General features: G+C 35.6%; 1 protein-coding gene across 4 annotated transcripts in view; it reads right to left on the minus strand.

The window, feature by feature from the left end:
- The window catches only part of LSM14A (LSM14A mRNA processing body assembly factor), a 49,846-nt gene that overhangs the window by 10,488 nt on the left and 21,177 nt on the right, over window positions 1–18,181 (minus strand). For 2 of the 4 annotated variants that reach the window (XM_023246137.2, XM_023246136.2), the window contains exons 2-6: window positions 15,581–15,744; window positions 12,581–12,710; window positions 6,826–6,948; window positions 1,321–1,497; window positions 971–1,036 (exon numbers count right to left, since the gene is read on the minus strand). In XM_023246137.2, coding sequence (XP_023101905.1) covers window positions 971–1,036; window positions 1,321–1,497; window positions 6,826–6,948; window positions 12,581–12,710; window positions 15,581–15,744 — 660 coding nt within the window. The remainder of the gene's footprint in view (window positions 1–970; window positions 1,037–1,320; window positions 1,498–6,825; window positions 6,949–12,580; window positions 12,711–15,580; window positions 15,745–18,181) is intronic. The other 2 variants (XM_045047284.1, XM_023246138.2) reach the window with 1 other exon arrangement.

Genomic DNA, 18,181 nt, shown 5'->3' on the forward strand with positions numbered 1-18,181 from the left:
AGAGAAATACAGTATACGTTTTCTGAAGTGAAAAATCACTTTCTTATTATTATCTAAACAAGGTGGTTAAAACTTGCCTTTTATTTTTTAATTTGGACATTTAAAATAATACTTTATCTTCTAATAATATATTTGAAAGTATTAATAAAATGAATGAACCTGGGGATAAATGTTATAGATTACAAAACAGAAGAGTACAATCATATGAAGTCAAAAATCATGAAAGAAAATTAAAGTTCTTCAACAATTATAGAAAAAAAAGCTCAGGGCTTAAATAATTATATTAAGAAAGCCTCAAACCTTCAAGGTACAGATAATTTTACTCCTAACAGCATAGAAAACATTGAAAATAATTTTATAATGCTAATGTGAAACTGACACAAAAATGTAAAAAAAGAATACAAAAGTACAAATGAGGAAACCATACAACAATGTAAGTATACAAATCTTACTGACAGATAAAGTCAATATACTTTAAGACAACTGCCTACCATCCAGTAGAGTTTATTCCAGAAATATAATGGTCATTAAAAAAAAAAAACTTGTAATTTAAAACAATTAGACACAAAAAAATTGAAAATATAGTACAGAGCAGTCCTATATGCTCATTACCTAGTCTCCCATCTAATGGTAAAATCTTACTTAACTATTTTACTTTACAAAAACCAGGAAACTGACCCTGGCACAATATAATTATACTACCAATCTCACTCCGATTTCAACAGTTTTTTGTGCATACTCACTTTTTGGTGTATCTTTATAATTCTATAACATTCTGCTACATGCATACATCTGCACAACTAGTGCCCTAATCAAGATTAAGAAATGTTTTGTTTCCCCAATAAAACTCCCCAGTGCTACTCCTTCATAGTCACCAACTCAGGCTTTCATTTTTTAAAAGTAATTATGCATCAAATGTTCCTTCTAACTGAGCAGCACAGAATATGGCTTTCAGAATAGAGTAACTTACCGATTTGTCTCTTGCTATCATTTCTGAGTTGCTCATTTTCTGGTCTTGAAACTTTGTGTACTTCAGCTACAAAAGATATACGAAGTCACAAATCAGCTCAGTACACAAAATCAAACACTTCTGTAAAGTTCAAAAATGGGAAAAACAAAGAAACCCAAAACAAAAAGCAAAAAATCTATACCCCCACCACCATCACTACTTTGAGTCAAATTTGAAAGACTGAACATCTATCAAGTTCAGTTTAAACCTTCTAGGATCATTTGTATAAAGTAAATCTTTTTAATGAAAAATAAGGTGAATGGAAAATGTGGATCAGTCAATTAATGAATAGTAAATAGCTAAAGTTCTACCTCGCCTGTGCTCTTGATTCTCTATTGCTTTTTGGCTGGTAGATGGTAAAGGCCTGGTTGATACAGGGCTCCTCCTCCCAACAGGTGCTGGAGCAGGTAAGTGGGCCGAGGCGGTCTGTACTGCTTGTTCCATGGTTGGGCTTTTTCTCAAAGGGTCTAACTGAGGGCTTGAACGACCTAAAACGTAACCAAAAGATAAGAAACTACCCTATCCTCTGGGGATTTCAAAATAATCTAGACCCTCAACAAAAATGTCTACAGTTTTATTTCTACCAATTTAAATCTTTAGCACAAATTTGAATTCACCTACTTACTAGACCAGAGTTTAAACCTGGTTATCTTTAGTGGGCTGGTCACTAGGCTAGTAAAGAAACATTGAAAAAGCAAAACAAAACAAAAAAACAAAACCACCCAACGACCGACCAACCAACCAACCTTTGGAACTTTATTTGTATTTTAACTGGTGGAATAAGATTTAAGTAAGTTTTTAAAAAAGTACTGCCTGGGCAAGATTTCTGAAGAATACTATCAAAGATCATGTTGTAGGCAGTCAGATGCAGGCTTTCCCCAGTAATGACAGCCACAAGATTATACTGACACCTCAGCCATTATTTCCAAAGGCTGTAACCTAAGGTTTTATATCTCCATTACAATCCATTATAAAGGAAGTAAAGGATTAGAAAATTAGACAGGTGAAGTCTTCTAATACCTTAGGTAAATTATACATCAATACTCAGGCCAGCAACAGATACAACCTTCAGATAATTACACAGCAGCTGTATTCATTTCTGGCCATTTGAAACATCTCTTGGAAGTTTTTGTTTAATATGGGTTTTATACTTACAACTTCCATTTTTCCTTTTATGAGGTCAGAGTCTGGTCACAGTATGAACAGAAGACTGTAACATCAGATGCTCCCATCATGCTTTTTGTCCCTATAATGTTTTCTATAAATCTCTGCTCCAGGTGCCCTCATATCCCATGATATTGCACCAAAATGTTCTAAGGAAATTATGCTCATTTCATGTAAAAAAAAAAAAAAAATTCCAAGTATGCTCTACATGTTACTACCCACCTGTGCATATCTGCATAGGCTCCCACCACTGGTAAACTGCGGTGAGTGCTGACAATGCACTGGTTACTGTGTACCAGATGCTTCAGGGACCGTTTATTAGTAACACTTCCCAAGTTTATGGTTATCTAAAGTATGCATTCATAAATGTGTATCACCATTTCCAGCCATTAATGCCAAAGTTTACCATTAAGAGGAACAGTACAATGTTCCCACTGATTATAATGGGAAACCATGGCAGTCTGTAAGTTTTGGCCTGTGAGAAAACATTCTATAATCACTTACCACCTTACAAAGGGCTTTATTTACAAAACAAGTGCTAAGGTTTTTTTGAAAAGCCTATTGTTTAATTTTACAATACTAAATTAAATAATCTTATAAATATACAAGACTTGTCTCATCAAGGCTTTTGAGAAAAAAATCCTGTGACTCCCAAGTGTTACAGAACTACAAGTGATGGGGCAATCAAAGCAATCAAGTCTAGTCTTCTAGTCACAGCAATTTTGTTATCGGAGGGAAAGACACGTAATGCTGGACATACCATTAGGAATAAGATCAGAAGGTGGTTTTAGCATAGTAAAAACACACCCCTTCACCTAGCGTCACATTCTTATCAGTTCAAAGAATATTCTTGGTATTTTAATTTTGTAAAATTCAGAAGTTTTAATTGATGAAACTTAATAATGCAGAATCCCAGGCTTTCTCCATCACTGCTTTATAGAAATACATCCCTCTCTTCTAATAAATATGTACTTGAAAAAAATCTTAAAATACATTAATCTATTTAAAATTTATTTTCTAAGCATGCAAGAAAGAATCTAGATTTATTTCTCCCAAATGATCGGGCAGTTGTCTCTCCCAACATCACTTACTGGATAGCCAGTTTTCCTCTACTAATTAAAAAATATCTTTATCATATATTAATCACTTATTTATATTTAGAACAGTATCTTTTTTTTTTAAATGTTAATTCCCTTTTTTTTTTTTGAGGGAGAGAGACAGAACATGAGTGGGGGAGGGACAGAGAGAGCGGGAGACACAGAATCTGAAGCAGGCTCTAGGCTCTGAACTGTCAGCACAGAGCCCGACACAGGGCTCGAACCCATGAACCATAAGATCATGACCTGAGCCAAAGTCGGACGTCCAACTGCCTGAGCCACCCAGGTGCCCCAATATTTGGAACTATTTCTGACTTTTATTCCTGCATTGCTTTATTTTAGGTGTACTATTATCAATTAGGTAAGCCCATGTCATTACTTTTATTCTAAAAATATGTCTAATTATACTTCCATGTTTATTTTTAAGACTGTGTATGTTTTATTAAGTTCTCCTACTATTTTATTTAGATTAGAAGTATCATAAATTTAATTATATGAGACATAAAGTCTTTCTAATACTACATCTTTCTATCTAGGAACAAGATCTGTTTCTTCAATTATATGTACATTTTATATTTTCTACAGAAATTGGCCATATTTATTATGTATTTTATATATAATTTTTATTTCTCATTATTGTGAACACCTTTTATCTCCATTACATAATCAGTGGGTAGGTTTTAGGACCACTGTTGGTTTTTCACACGTCTGACTTTACACCTGACCTCGAATTTAGTCCTTTATTAGTTCTAGGTTTTTCAGTGAATTCTCAATTCCAAGTACAAAGTCACAGCACTGTCAAATAATACTAATTCTAATCATTTATGCTTATTTCATGTGTTCATATGCTTTTTCATGTGTTCCTGATTTGGCTAAAGCTTCCAGAACAATGCTGAGTAGCAGTGGTAACAGGCTTCCTTATTTATGATTTTAATAAATGCTTCAATATTAAGGTTAATGTTCGCTATTAAGATATTTAACAACTAAGCACACTATGTGTTAGGCACTATGCTAAAGGCACTGCACACGTTTTAAGAAATGTAATTCTCACGATAAATGTTAGTTACCAAGGAAGTCCATTTTAATTTTTTTTAAACTTTATTTCTGACAGAGAAAGAGTGAATGGGGGAGACACACACACACACACACACACACACACACAGAGAGAGAGAGAGAGAGAGAGAGAGAGAGAGAGAGAGAGAGAGAGAGAGAGAGAAAGAATCCCAAACAGGCTCTGCACTGTCACTGTGGGAGCCTGAAGTGGGGATCAAATCCACAAACTGAGATAATGATATGAGCTGAAATCAACAGCCAGATGCTTAACGGTCTGAGCCACGCAGGTGCCCATTTTAAATTTTTTAAAAGATTTTATTTTTAAGTAATTAATGTCTACACCCCATGGGGGGCTTGAATTCACAATCCGGAGATCAAGAGTTGCATCTTCTACTGGCTGAGCCAGCCACGTGCCCCCTAAAGTCCCATTTTATAGTTTAGAAAACTAATGCTTAAAAACATGAAGTATTTTATCTAAGAAAGAATTCTTAAAAACAACCATTTTAGCTACAGATAAAAATAGAAACAGAATCTTGGGACCACCAAAGATTATAAGACTGGCTGGTGGCAAAACAGATTAAATGGGAATGCAAGCTGGTGCAGCCACTCTGGAAAACAGTATGGAGGTTCCTCAAAAAACTAAAAATAGAACTACCCTATGACCCAGCAATTGCACTACTAGGCATTTATCCACAGGATATAGGTGTGCTGTTTCGAAGGGACACGTGCACCCCCATGTTTATAGCAGCACTATCAACAATAGACAAAGTATGGAAAGAGCCCAAACGCCCATCGATGGATGAATGGATAAAGAAGATGTGGTATATATATACAATGGAGTATTGCTCGGCAATCAAAAAGAAGGAAATCTTGCCATTTGCAACTACGTGGATGGAACTGGAGGGTATTATGCTAAGTGAAATTAGTCAGAGAAAGACAAAAATCATATGACTTCACTCATATGAAGACTTTAAGAGACAAAACAGAGGAACATAAGGGAAGGGAAACAAAAATAATATAAAAAACAGGGAGGGGGACAAAACAGAAGAGACTCATAAATATGGAGAACAAACTGAGGATTACTGGAAGGGTTGTGGGAGGGGGGATGGGCTAAATGGGTAAGGGGCACTAAGGAATCTACTCCTGAAATCACTGTTGCACTATATGCTAATTTGGATGTAAATTAAAAAAAATAAAAAGCAAAATAAAAAAAAAGATAAAGATTAAAAAAAAAAGAAAAACAGATTAAAAAAAAATTAAAAGATCTTTTAAGAAGCTAATTAGAATGCACATCCCCAAACTCCAAGGAGTCTAATACAGTAGTTTTCAGGATCTACATATACTTTTTAAAGTTATTCTTTTCTTTCTCTTTTTTTTCAGGATCTACATTTTTTTAAGTTTTTAAAATTTATTTATTTAGAGAGAGAGAGCGAGCGAGTGCATGCAAATGTGGGCAGAGGAGGGGTATGAGAGAGAGACAGAGAATCTCAAGCAGGCTTCATGCTATCAGTGCAGAGCCCAGCAGGGGGCCACCCAGGCGTCCCTTAGCATCTACATCTTCAAGAAGCACTCCAGGGGTGCCTGGGTGGCTCTGTCGTTGTCCGTTAGGTGTCCGACTTCAGCTCAGGTCATGATCTCGCGATATATGGGTTCAAGCCCCACATCAGGATCTGTGCTGACAGCTCAAAGCTTGGAGCCTGCTTTAGATTCTGTGTTTCCCCTTCTCTCTGCCCCTCCTCTACTCGTGCTGTCTCACTAGGTCTCTCAAAAATAAATAAATTTATTTAACAACAACAACAACAACAACAAAAAAAAAGCACTCCAGATGATTTGGTGTGTGGTCTACACTGAGAACCACTGCTTTAGATCCTGTGAGGATGCTAAGAAAGACCCAACAGCATAAAGCAAAGCTTGCCTTTTTTTTTTTTTTAAGGTATTTCTTTTTGTTGTTGTTAATGTTTATTATTTTTGAGAGAGTGCAGGCGGGGGAGGGGTAAAGAGAGAGGGGGGGACAGAGGATCCTAAGCAGGCTCTGTAATGACAGCAGAGAGCCCGACACAGGGCTCGAACTCACGAACCGCGAGATCATGACCTGAGCCAAAGTCATATGTTCAACTGACTGAGGCAACCCAGGCTTCCCTTAGCTGCTATTTCAAATTCATTAAGAATAGTTCATCTTCAATGGTGAGTCCGGGACTAATTTGATATATTTAAGTATTATATACAAGTTATATAATTGCCTTGCAAAAAAAAGTGTCAAATTTAGAGAGTGTTCACTGGTTCACAGTTTTATGATCTAAGAATTGTAGAGTATAAATGGTGGATGCCATTCAATAATACACCTATTGCAAGAGCAAGCAGGAGAAAAATTAAAACAAAACAAAACAAAACAAATTACACATGTGATTTGCAAGCTGCAAAAGCTCTTACATTCAGAAAAAGACAAAAACCACTATAGATGTTAGGAATGGAAACATATGAAGAAAAACACCCCCAGCTTACCTTGAGATAACTGTGTTTTTAGAGATCTTGTATCCTGTGTAAAGGCAGAACCAACTGCACTACTTTGGGATAGGGTACCACTGTTTGATGTTTCTGTTCCAAAGGATGTCAAAGAGCTTCCAGCTTTAAGAGATTTTTTTAATGACAAAAAAAAATGTATTAATTTAAACTTTTCAATTATATAAAGCAATATTCCATTTTAATGATGATAACTGTTGCCACCCTTCCCCTTTTGGAACACTTGTGCAAATTAATAATCATGAAAAATTAATGGAAGTGCATCAAAAATAATTTGAGAAATCTTTCACACTATATGAAAAAAGCAAGCCAACACATACATACTCCAGCATCCTTGGATGCAAACAATTTTTATTTTTATTTTTAAAGTTTTATTTTAAGAGAGAGAGTGTGAGCAGGGGAGGGACAGAGAGAAGGAGAGAGAATCTCAGGTAGGCTCCCCATTGCCAGTGCGGAGCCTGACACAGGACTTGAACTCACAAACCATGAGATCATGACATGAGCTGAAACCAATAGTGGGACACTCAACCAACTCAAGCCACACAGGCGCCCCCAAACAATTTTTGTAATAGCAACACTGTCCTAGGCAGTTACATGTATGGGACAGCAAAGACCCATGTCAGACAGAAGTAGCAGGAAAAGGCACATTCTACACCAATATTAAGATTTAATTACTTTAATACCAAGTATCTGCACAAATAGCCAAACGGGCAGTCAGGTCTATGAAGAGCTTGTCCAGCATTTCTAAGGCAACAGCCAGTTGGCTCCTGATTTTAATGCTTTCCCCCAGGATGGCACTGAGGGGCTGCATTCTGCCTAAAGCAACCACAAAAAGTTCTGCTTTTGTGATGTGAATAACAAATCCCTAGAAAGAACCCAAATTCTTTGCTATACAAGGTTATGTCAATCTTTAAGTTTCTACAGCACTTGTGGATCATTTATTTTTCACATGCTATGTTCTCTTCTGGTAGTGCCCCCATCTGTCTGATATTAATTTGTCTAACATAGTTTTGTTACTAGTGTTTGTATGGTACATCATGTTGTTTCTTATTCTTTTACCTCTTTCAGGGTATTTCTTATAGACATCATATAGTTGGATCTTGCTTTTTTTTTAAAATTCATTTTGATGCTCTCTGCTTTTTAACTGGAATGTTTAATTCCTTTCACTTTACCGAAGTGGATCCTTAACAATCCTTACTTAGCCTGTCAGTCCCAACGTATGAAATAGCCTCCTGGCTTTATGCTCACTATAAAGTTCATAAGCATGCCTTCTAATGTTCATCAAACTCGGTGATTAAAAATTAATCTGTATGAAACACTGGAGACATAAGAGAATCATTGTCTAATATGGTTTGACTACTTAACCAGCTAAAATGTATCCAATTGTCTGTCTCTTCAGCCAGTACCCCTCCATCCTCTCCACAAAGGTACTGTGAGACTTAGCTTGCCATGGCTGTTCTGCTGCTTCCTTTATCGTGGGATCATTATTTTTTCCTAAGGATCCACTCATTAAAGTGAATAAAGACTGAAAATCTTTGCACATAAGATTTACTTTAGCATCAGTTTAAAAAAAAGAGTGCTTTAATTCTGTCTGGTGCATCACCCCTTTCAATGTATCTGTTTCCCCACTATCTTATAAAGATAGTATATATATACTCAAACTTTTGGGTTTTTGCCAAATTGATAGTGAGAAACGATGCCTCAGTGCAGATTTAATTTTTATATCTATTATAAGCAAAATTTAAGCATTTTTCCATGTTTAGGGGACATTCGTATTCCTTTTTGAAAAAGGCAAAGTAGTTCCTAACACCTGCCTCTTTTTCTGTAGGGTTGTAGGTCCTCATTTCTGGAAGCCCTATAGATGTTATGGATATTAATTCTTCATGATATAAATTCCAAATAAAACTGTAAAGACTATAATATATAAAAATTAAAAAGGAAAAATTTTCCCCAAAATAGCAATAGTGTTTTCCTGATTTATTTAAACCTTTTTTTTTTTTTTTTTTTTTAAAGTAGGCTTCATGCCCAGTGCGGAGCCTAACATGAGGCTTGAACTCATGACCCTGAGATCAAGACCTAGGCTGAAATCAACAGTCCAATAATTAACTGACTGAACCACCTAGGCATCCCTAACCTTCCTTTTAAGTCAGAATACTGTACTATATTCTGACAATAAGCTGGAGAAAAGAAAATGTTATTAACAAAATCATATGGTAGAAAAAATACATTTAGTACTGTATTTATCAGGAAAAAACCCACATTTAAGTGGACTTACGCAGTTCAAACCCATATTGTTCAAGGGTCAATTGCACTAGGAATTGAAAATGAAAACAAGAGGTTTAGATTAAAATGGCTTCGTTGGTGCCAACACAAACCATATCTGAGTTAATTCTTTTTCCAAAAAATGCCTGCCACCTTAATCAATGCTACAATTTTCCTCTTCCTCATTTAACAACTTCTAAATATCATTATAGCTCTCTAGCCACTCCATAAATTATCCTACAAATACAGAAATCAAAAAATCAAAAATAATCTGCAAAAATTACTCAACTGACATAGAAAATACAAACACCCTCTACCTTTGTGACACCCAAAGAACACTGAACTTGCAACTCCCAGTAATATTAAAACTAGACAAAAGCATTTATAAGGAAGAGATATTTCACCACCACAAAATATTTCTTGGTTAGAAGGCCAGGCTCTGAAGAATGGTAGAAGCAGTATTTACTATGTAACACCATGTGCTAGACCCTATTCAAATGCTTTATACATATTAAATCATACAAACATCACAGTCATGTAGGAGGTAAGTACAATAAAAATCTGTGTTGGGGCGCCTGGGTGGCTCAGTCGGTTAAGTGTCCGACTTCAGCTCAGGTCACGATCTCGCGGTCCGCGAGTTCGAGCCCCACGTCGGGCTCTGGGCTGATGGCTCAGAGCCTGGAGCCTGCTTCCGATTCTGTGCCTCCCTCTCTCTCTGCCCCTCCCCCATTCATGCTCTGTCTCTGTCTCAAAAATAAATAAACGTTAAAAAAAAAATTAAAAAAAAAAATCTGTGTTAGCCAACTATTCAATTTAATCAAAGAAATCTCAAAAGGCTAATTTGCAACCATCCCTTATTTAAAACCTCAGAATAGGATTCTAACAGTTATAGCTAACAGAGTAAATCTTGATTTCCCTCCTCCCTATATCATCACATTAGGAGACATTTAGTTAACTATTGCAATGCCAAACTGTATGACTTGATTAAAATGGTGAGCATCAGATCTCTCCCTTCCAAAGGCACGATGTCTTCCCTCTGTAATTAATAAGTTAACTCTGAGATGATACTTTAGGACCATTTTAATATTCTGCCCAGCACTGTTCACCCAATGATTTTTAGCATCCACTAATAATCCTTGCTAATTAGTATACTGGAGATTACAAAAATGATGATTTTCTACATCTACCATTCCTTCTATTTATTAGCTAGCATTTTTTGGTAAAAAAAAATAAGTAAATAAAATAAAGAACTTTTATTTTATTTACTGTTGGGGTGCCTAGCTGGCTCAGTTGGAAGAGTATGCAACTCTTGATCTTGGGGTCATTAGTTCAAGCCTCATGCTGGGTGTAGAGATCACTTAAACAAACAAACAAACAAACAAACAAACAAACTTAAGAAGAAAAAAGAGCAGTTTCCCCATCTTTTTTCAAGGGTTCCAGCTCCTTTTATTTATTTATTTATTTATTTATTTATTTATTTATTTATTTATTTATTTATAAAAAATTTTTTTTAACGTTTTATTTATTTTTGAGACAGGGAGAGACAGAGCATGAGCGGGGGAGGGTCAGAGAGAGGGAGACACAGAATCTGAAACAGGCTCCAGGCTCCGAGCTGTCAGCCCAGAGCCCGAGGCGGGGCTCGAACTCACGGACCGCAAGATCATGACCTGAGCCGAAGTCGGCCGCCCAACCGACTGAGCCACCCAGGCGCCCCTCCAGTTCCTTTTAGTGGGGAACAGTATTTAGAAACCAATTTCAGGTGTATCTTGAAACTCACTAGTCTACACATATTCTCTGCCACTGGGCATCATTGCTTCTAGGCCCTTTCTATGAACAGAATCAAGAAATAACCAGTTTTAAAAAAATAAGTTCACATTCATACTTCCAATTCATATTCAACACCACAGGGTTCTGCATCATCCCTATATTTCTATCTCCCTTCTCCATGGAAAGAACAGCATTTGCCAACAATATTAATATACTAGTCATTTGCCCTATCCTGTAATACATACAAAATAGTTTAAAAATTAACATCAATACCACTACCAATTACAAACCCTAAGTCAAGGTTTTTTTACATTGCTATTTATTCTTACAATATATCCCTACTACAAGTGTAAAAGTTACTTGTATTCTTTTTTTCTCTGTGGTTATATTATCAATTTGATATACTTAGCACCAGTTGTGGATACCAGTTGTATCCATTCAACTTTAGGATTTATTTTTTCCCATCCTTTTTGATGTTGTGAAAGTCAAACATTCAACATACTCGAAATTACAACTATATAAAAAAGTATATTTATAAAAAGAAATTTTTTTTTTAATTTTTTTTTCAACGTTTATTTATTTTTGGGACAGAGAGAGACAGAGCATGAACGGGGGAGGGGCAGAGAGAGAGGGAGACACAGAATCAGAAACAGGCTCCAGGCTCTGAGCCATCAACCCAAAGCCCGATGCGGGGCTCGAACTCACGGACCGCGAGATCGTGACCTGGCTGAAGTTGGACGCCTAACCGACTGCGCCACCCAGGCGCCCCGAAAAAGAAATTAATTTTAATAAAACCTGTTAACATACTGATGAGTTTTAAGATATATCTGAAACTGGATTTGTGATTCAGAGAAACAAGGTAAACTGATAAACGGTTATTTCAATTGAACGAACAAAGATTAAGGGCTAGAATTTGAGATTTAAAAAGTTATTCCTTACTGTGGGAATTTCAGTAAAGGTGTAGAGCTAAACAGCTATAAAAACAAAACAACACTGAGCTGATCTTATTATATCTAGCTTTCTCCTTACAGTGTTAATGTTTCTAAAACATTGTTATAATAAACAAAGCACCACACCCTCGAAACATGCTATACATGAGTATCTTTTCACATTCTGCATAATATAAATACTCCTTACTGGCATCATCATTCCCTAATAATTACAGCATTATCTCTAATCCCCTTCTGAAAACCCAACCTGCTGGGAATAAATGGTTATTTTACTATTATTTTTATTTTTTAAAGTTTATTTATTTAATTTTAGTAATCTCCACATCCAACGTGGGGCTCGAACATACAACCCTGAGATCAAGAGTCACATATTCTTCTGACTGAGCCAGCCAGGCACCCCAGAAAAAAAAATGCTTATTTTAAACGGATATAGCTTCTATAAATTTAAAATAACATTCAATGAAAATTGGTACTTGGATATATGTAGGTTTAAAAACAAATGTGACTATTCTGGGCGATGACCTTCATAGAACCACTAGTCAGTCATCAAGGGCATTAAATAAAGCCTTTAAAATAATAGGTTACAGAAAGAACAACAAACAACATGTCTGCAAATTTGTGGTAAAGGCAGGTAAATTGAAAGAAAGAAAGAAAGAAAGAAAGAAAGAAAGAAAGAAAGAAAGAAAGAAAAGAAAGAAAAGAAAAGAAAGAGAAAGGAAGAAAGAAAGGAAGAAAGAAAAAGCAAAAGCACAACATACCAACACCAACAGCACCAAACTGCTGCCCCACTAATGAACTTGGACTGAACTGACTGTATGTCGACATCCTGCCAAAAGGTCCATAGGAACCCACTGACTGGAATGAAGAAGTAGATGAGCCTAGTGAAGACTGAAGAAAGACCGGGGTTATTTTTCCAGGCTCTACACAACATGTATAGAATGAAAAAATTTGAGTATTTACACTTTTAAGAAAACTTTAATTATAATTACTAGATACAAAACCAATTATAACAACTTACAACATGCATTTAATATCAAAACAGTTTAATACCCTTCTGATTTCAATATTTGCAGATAATGTGCCAATTACACTGGATGTGATTTATAAATAATTTTTTCTGCAATAAACTCCTACTTTGAGTTAAGATTTTTATAGCAGATTTAGGAAAGAAAAGTTACTTGAATAAGTAACTCTGCTTGAAGAAAAAAATATGGGAAAATTACATTTGGTTATACTGTGTTTCAGTCTGGTGCTGACAAAAATAAGACAACTTACTTTTGATTTTGCTCATATTTTCAATCATTCGAGATGCACTATTAAATTTACAGGAAAGAGATGAAGAAACAAACTATCTCACATAAGACCATTTACATTTTTAAATATATTTATCATTACGTTAAAGGTCATTTTCTGAAAACTTTAACTTACTAAACCTAAAATAATTATAATATGTAAGTATGCATGCTATACACTAATTTATCTTAATATATAAAATATCTCATAATACAAATATGAAGTGTACTAATAATGACCAAAAGAATATAAGCTCACTGATGGCAGGACTTTGTGTGTTTACTGCTACTATGAGGAACATGGCAGGTACTCACTAAATACTACTGAGTATTTGAATCAAAAGATCAAAAGTGAAAATTTATGGTGGCTGGAAGAAATTCAACACCAGTTTAACTTGTGTTCTTTTGGTTCTTCTTATTCCATAAAGCTGATTACTTAAGTAACTATTTCCCTGGAGAATTATCAGAAGATATATATACAAAAGACAATCAGCTAACACCACTATTTGGTGAGGGCTAGCTCTATTAAAATGTGTCTCTTCTCCCTCCATTAAAAAAAATCACATTTTTGGGGTGTCTGGCTGGCTTAGTCAATAGAGTTTGTAACTCAATCTCAGGGTCATGAGTTCAAGCCCTGCACTGGGAGTGGAGCCTACTTAAAAGAAAAAAAAAATTTCTTTTAAGGATTTTCTCAGGATTCCTTCAGACTACTTCCTCAAAAGTTAAGACTTAAAAAGGAGCAGGGGGTGGAAGGGGAGATGAGAGTAGAGAATTTCTCCAGTTTATGTATATTAGAAGAATAAATTTAACTATTTCTTATTAAAAAACTTATACTCAGGGGTGCCTAGTAGCTTGGTCAATTGAACATCCGACTTTTGATTTAGGCTCAGGTCATATCCCAGGGTCATGGGACTGAGCCCTGTGTCAGGCTTCACAATGGAGCCTGCTTAACATTCTCTCAAAACGAAAACAAAAACACAGAGAGAGATTCTCTCTCTCTCCCCCATGCTTGCATGTGCTTTCTCTCTAAAATAAAAAAAAATTGTTTTAAAGCTTATATTCAGGAAAAATAAATACTAAATAAATGTTAAAAGGTACTTTCTCTTTTTTCCTTTTTTTTTTTTTTTTTTAACTAATTTCTATACCCAATGCGGGGCTTGAACCTACAACCCTGAGATCATACACCCCATCCACTGAGCAAGACAGGCACCCCTTTTTTTTTTCCATTTTAATTTTATATACCACTTACTATTTTCTTCAGAAGAGTTTATCAGGTATTTTCTTTTAATAGCTGGAAGTAAGACAAACCTTATGCAAGATAATATTTATTCTAAGAATCTGTTTTGTGGAAAACTAAGATTTTATCATGTACAGCATTAAAAAGGGGAAGTTAATTTTTAAAAATCTAAAAGTATAACCTTAAAAAAAGTCAACAAGCATATTTTAGTGCAAATGACCAAAAATTCTGACAAGAAAAAAGGCTGAGAAGAAAATGGGTCCAGGAGAAAAACCTAGGGGGTCATAAACTTTTAATCAGCTATGCCCTAAAATGAAAATATTCCTATATGAAATCTGCTTCCTCTGCTGTTATAACTAAATTCAGGCAGTTTCTATACACTTCCAATTAACATGGAAACAAGTACTGAAAGGAACAACCTTTTTAATTCATAATTTACAATCTCTTAGATATGTTATATCTATTTCTAATAAATTACAAATTTTTTATATCTTTTACTGAGAATACTTAGGGTCTTCTTTTTTCATACCTTTTTAGAAGTATACATAAAATCCTTTTATGTTTTTGTGCTATCTTATTATATAACACTGCATGCATATTATGTAATATACATATATAAAGTACCAATGTGATTTATCACTTTTTTTCACTGAACTTAATTATCTTAACCTAAGAGTAGCCATTACCACCCTGGTTTATATTATGAACCAAATGTGAATAATATAGTGAGTGGCATGGATTCTGGATTCCAGAGCCAGACTGCTTGGTCTGTCCAAATTGTGGCTCTATATTAATTTATTCACTTGTAAAAATGAGAAATATAAAAACAAGATTATAGTACCAAGCTCAGAGAGTATTGTGAGGATTGATTTACTGTATGTGCAGTGGTTTGAATAGTGCTTCTCATACAGTTAGACTTCAATAAATATAAGCTATTTTAACTATTGCTGAAATTAGAAAATATTTTATGATAAAAATAAATTCCTCTGCTATCGCTTACTTTATTTAGTCCCAACTTATGATCTAAAGAATAAAAAAAAACCTGGGTGAAAACATTATCCAGGTATTTTAGGTATCTAGGTGACTAGGAAATGGTAAGTACACGAACATTCAACTGAGAAAATTAAAAAAAAAAAAAAAAAAAGCCAAAATCCAAAAGAGGTACAAGCTAAGGCTAGCCATGTACTTGCAGTTTTCTTGCACTCTAAGACAAATTTACTATCCGTTACCTGAACGATAGCTGGGTCCTGAGGCAAAGAACATTGTGGTTTTGGTGGCTCACAAACAGTGAGGTCTTTAATATCACTCCCACGGAATATGATGTATTCAAAGACTTCATCACGAGGTGGTATTGGACGATCTGTTGGTCTGTCTTCTGTACCAAAGGATCGAACTGGTGAGAAGAGAGAGGATATGAGATATGTCTACTCATTATATTCACGTAGTGACTGTCAGAAGTATACTCTTCCAAGTACAGTTCCAGTAAACTGCTGTTCCAATATAGCAGTTCTTAAATGTCAGCTGTGAGAAAATATCTATTAATCTGTAGCTAAAGAAATTTTGTTTAAAAAAAGAGGAAAACAGAGTGGGTTTTGCCTAGAGCTCAATGTACTCAATTTAAAAAACAATCTGTATCATGAGGTCGTGTTCTTCCTACATCTTTATTTATTTATATCTTTGGTGATCATGGTGAGAGGAGGTGTTAAAAATGTCCTTTCATTGTTGATTTATTTTGAATGTCATCATTCAGCAACATAAAAAACTGGCAAGCCTACGTGAGATTTCTTGTTGGGAGTGGCAAGTGAAGACTTCCCTGTCCACAAAATACCAAATTGAACTTTTGGATTAAAAGAAGACAATGAAGGGAACATCTATCCTGGTGAGTAGTAGGTCCTCTAGAAGCCAAGCCAAGCCAAGCGGCTGTCAGGTATTCACCCCAGGGGACAGCCTGAAATGACCTAGTTACCTAAAATATTTTTCTCATAATTAAATATGATTATTTCAACACTTAAGACAGCATGACTCAAAGTTAAACTGTAGACCACCTGCACAATGGTAAGCTGGCTAAAAAGATTTCTGGAATCCTATTCAAATCCATTGAATCAGACTTTGAGGAGAGTCTAGAAATCTGTATTTTAAACCAATTCCTTAAGAGTTTCTTATGAACACTAAAGTTTCAGGTTTACTGTCTTACATCTCTGAAAATATCTGCATCCATACGTAAGTTCCAAATAAGAAAGTTTGAAAGATCATATATTATCCACTTAAAGACTAACCTAAAGGGAGTAAACGCTTTAACACTGTGCAACATTTTGAATGTATGCATTTTTCTGCAAAACTGATTCAGGGCTAGATTAAATATGAATGCTATTTCCTTTTAAATAATGACCCACCCATCCTAAAAATTCTATTACTTATGCTGCTTCCAGGAAAGATGGTGGCATAGATGTAGGCTTGCAGAAGAATATCCCTCCCTAAAATTAAAGAAAATGAAAAGTTAAAATACCCCTATTGAGAAGATCTCAAATTCATACCATAACTTTTATTAAAAAGTATCACTCGGAGCGCCTGGGTGGCGCAGTCGGTTAAGCGTCCGACTTCAGCCAGGTCACGATCTCGCGGTCCGTGAGTTCGAGCCCCGCGTCAGGCTCTGGGCTGGTGGCTCAGAGCCTGGAGCCTGTTTCCGATTCTGTGTCTCCCTCTCTCTCTGCCCCTCCCCCGTTCATGCTCTGTCTTTCGCTGCCCCAAAAATAAATAAACGTTGAAAAAAAAAAAAATTAAAAAAAAAAAAAAAAAGTATCACTCAGCTACTGAATTTGTTAGTCCAAACTGGAAGGCCAGTCTGAGAATCCACATGTGTGCGGCATGCCCTGAGAAATTTTCACTGGCACCTCCATATTGGTAGATGGGGACAGAAACACTGATGTGGTAAGGGCAAAGATGCAGAATGCCCTAGTTGAAGTTCTTCTTTCCCTAATGGCCAAAGAATACTTTATAAGGAGAGGAGTAAGTGACAAGGTTCTATATTTTGTCCTGTATCCAAAAGGAAGGGTAAAGAGTTAGAAAAATCAGGATTAAGAAAATTGCATATAAATCAGTATCATCCCTAACCTCAGTAACAGCAGCACCACCACAACCACCACACAATGTATAAAGTCCCAGGCCTCAGAAGTAATAGACTAGTTCATCTGAAGCAGAGGGAGGAAAAGTTCAAAGTCTTCCTTACACAAAAATGACGGACAAGCCCCATCAGCTTTTCCAAGGCCTAACAGAACCATTCAAACTATACCCACGTAGCCATTAGACAGATGAAAAATCCATGCAGGATTAATATTTGTCCCAGGAAATAGAAGAAAATTTCAGGAACATACTGCTTTACCTTTTGAAAAAATTAAAACTCTTATGATCAAAATGATACTGAGGGGCGGCTGGGTGGCTAGGTCGGTTAAGCGTCTGACTCTTGATTTTGGCTCTGGTCATGATCTGTTTGTATGTTCAAGCTCCTTGTTGGGCTCTGCATTGACAGCTCAAAGCCTGCTTGGGATTCTTTCTCTCTCTCCCCCTCTCTCTCTGCTCCTCCCCTGCTCACGCACACACGCTCTCTCAAAATAAACAAATAAACTTAAAAAAAAAAAAAGATGCTGAAAAGGTAGCATACAGAGTTAAGGAAAAAAATAGATAAGACAAATATAATATAGAACATAATATAGAGTTATTAGCAGAATAATTACATCAGCAGATCAAAGCAGTAAAGCCAAGTCATTAATAGAGAATAATTTTGAGAAAAAGCAAGTAAAGAAAAACTACAGCAATAAAATGGTTGGAGGTGA

This window comes from Felis catus, chromosome E2, assembly GCF_018350175.1.
Source record: "Felis catus isolate Fca126 chromosome E2, F.catus_Fca126_mat1.0, whole genome shotgun sequence".
NCBI lineage: Eukaryota > Metazoa > Chordata > Mammalia > Carnivora > Felidae > Felis > Felis catus.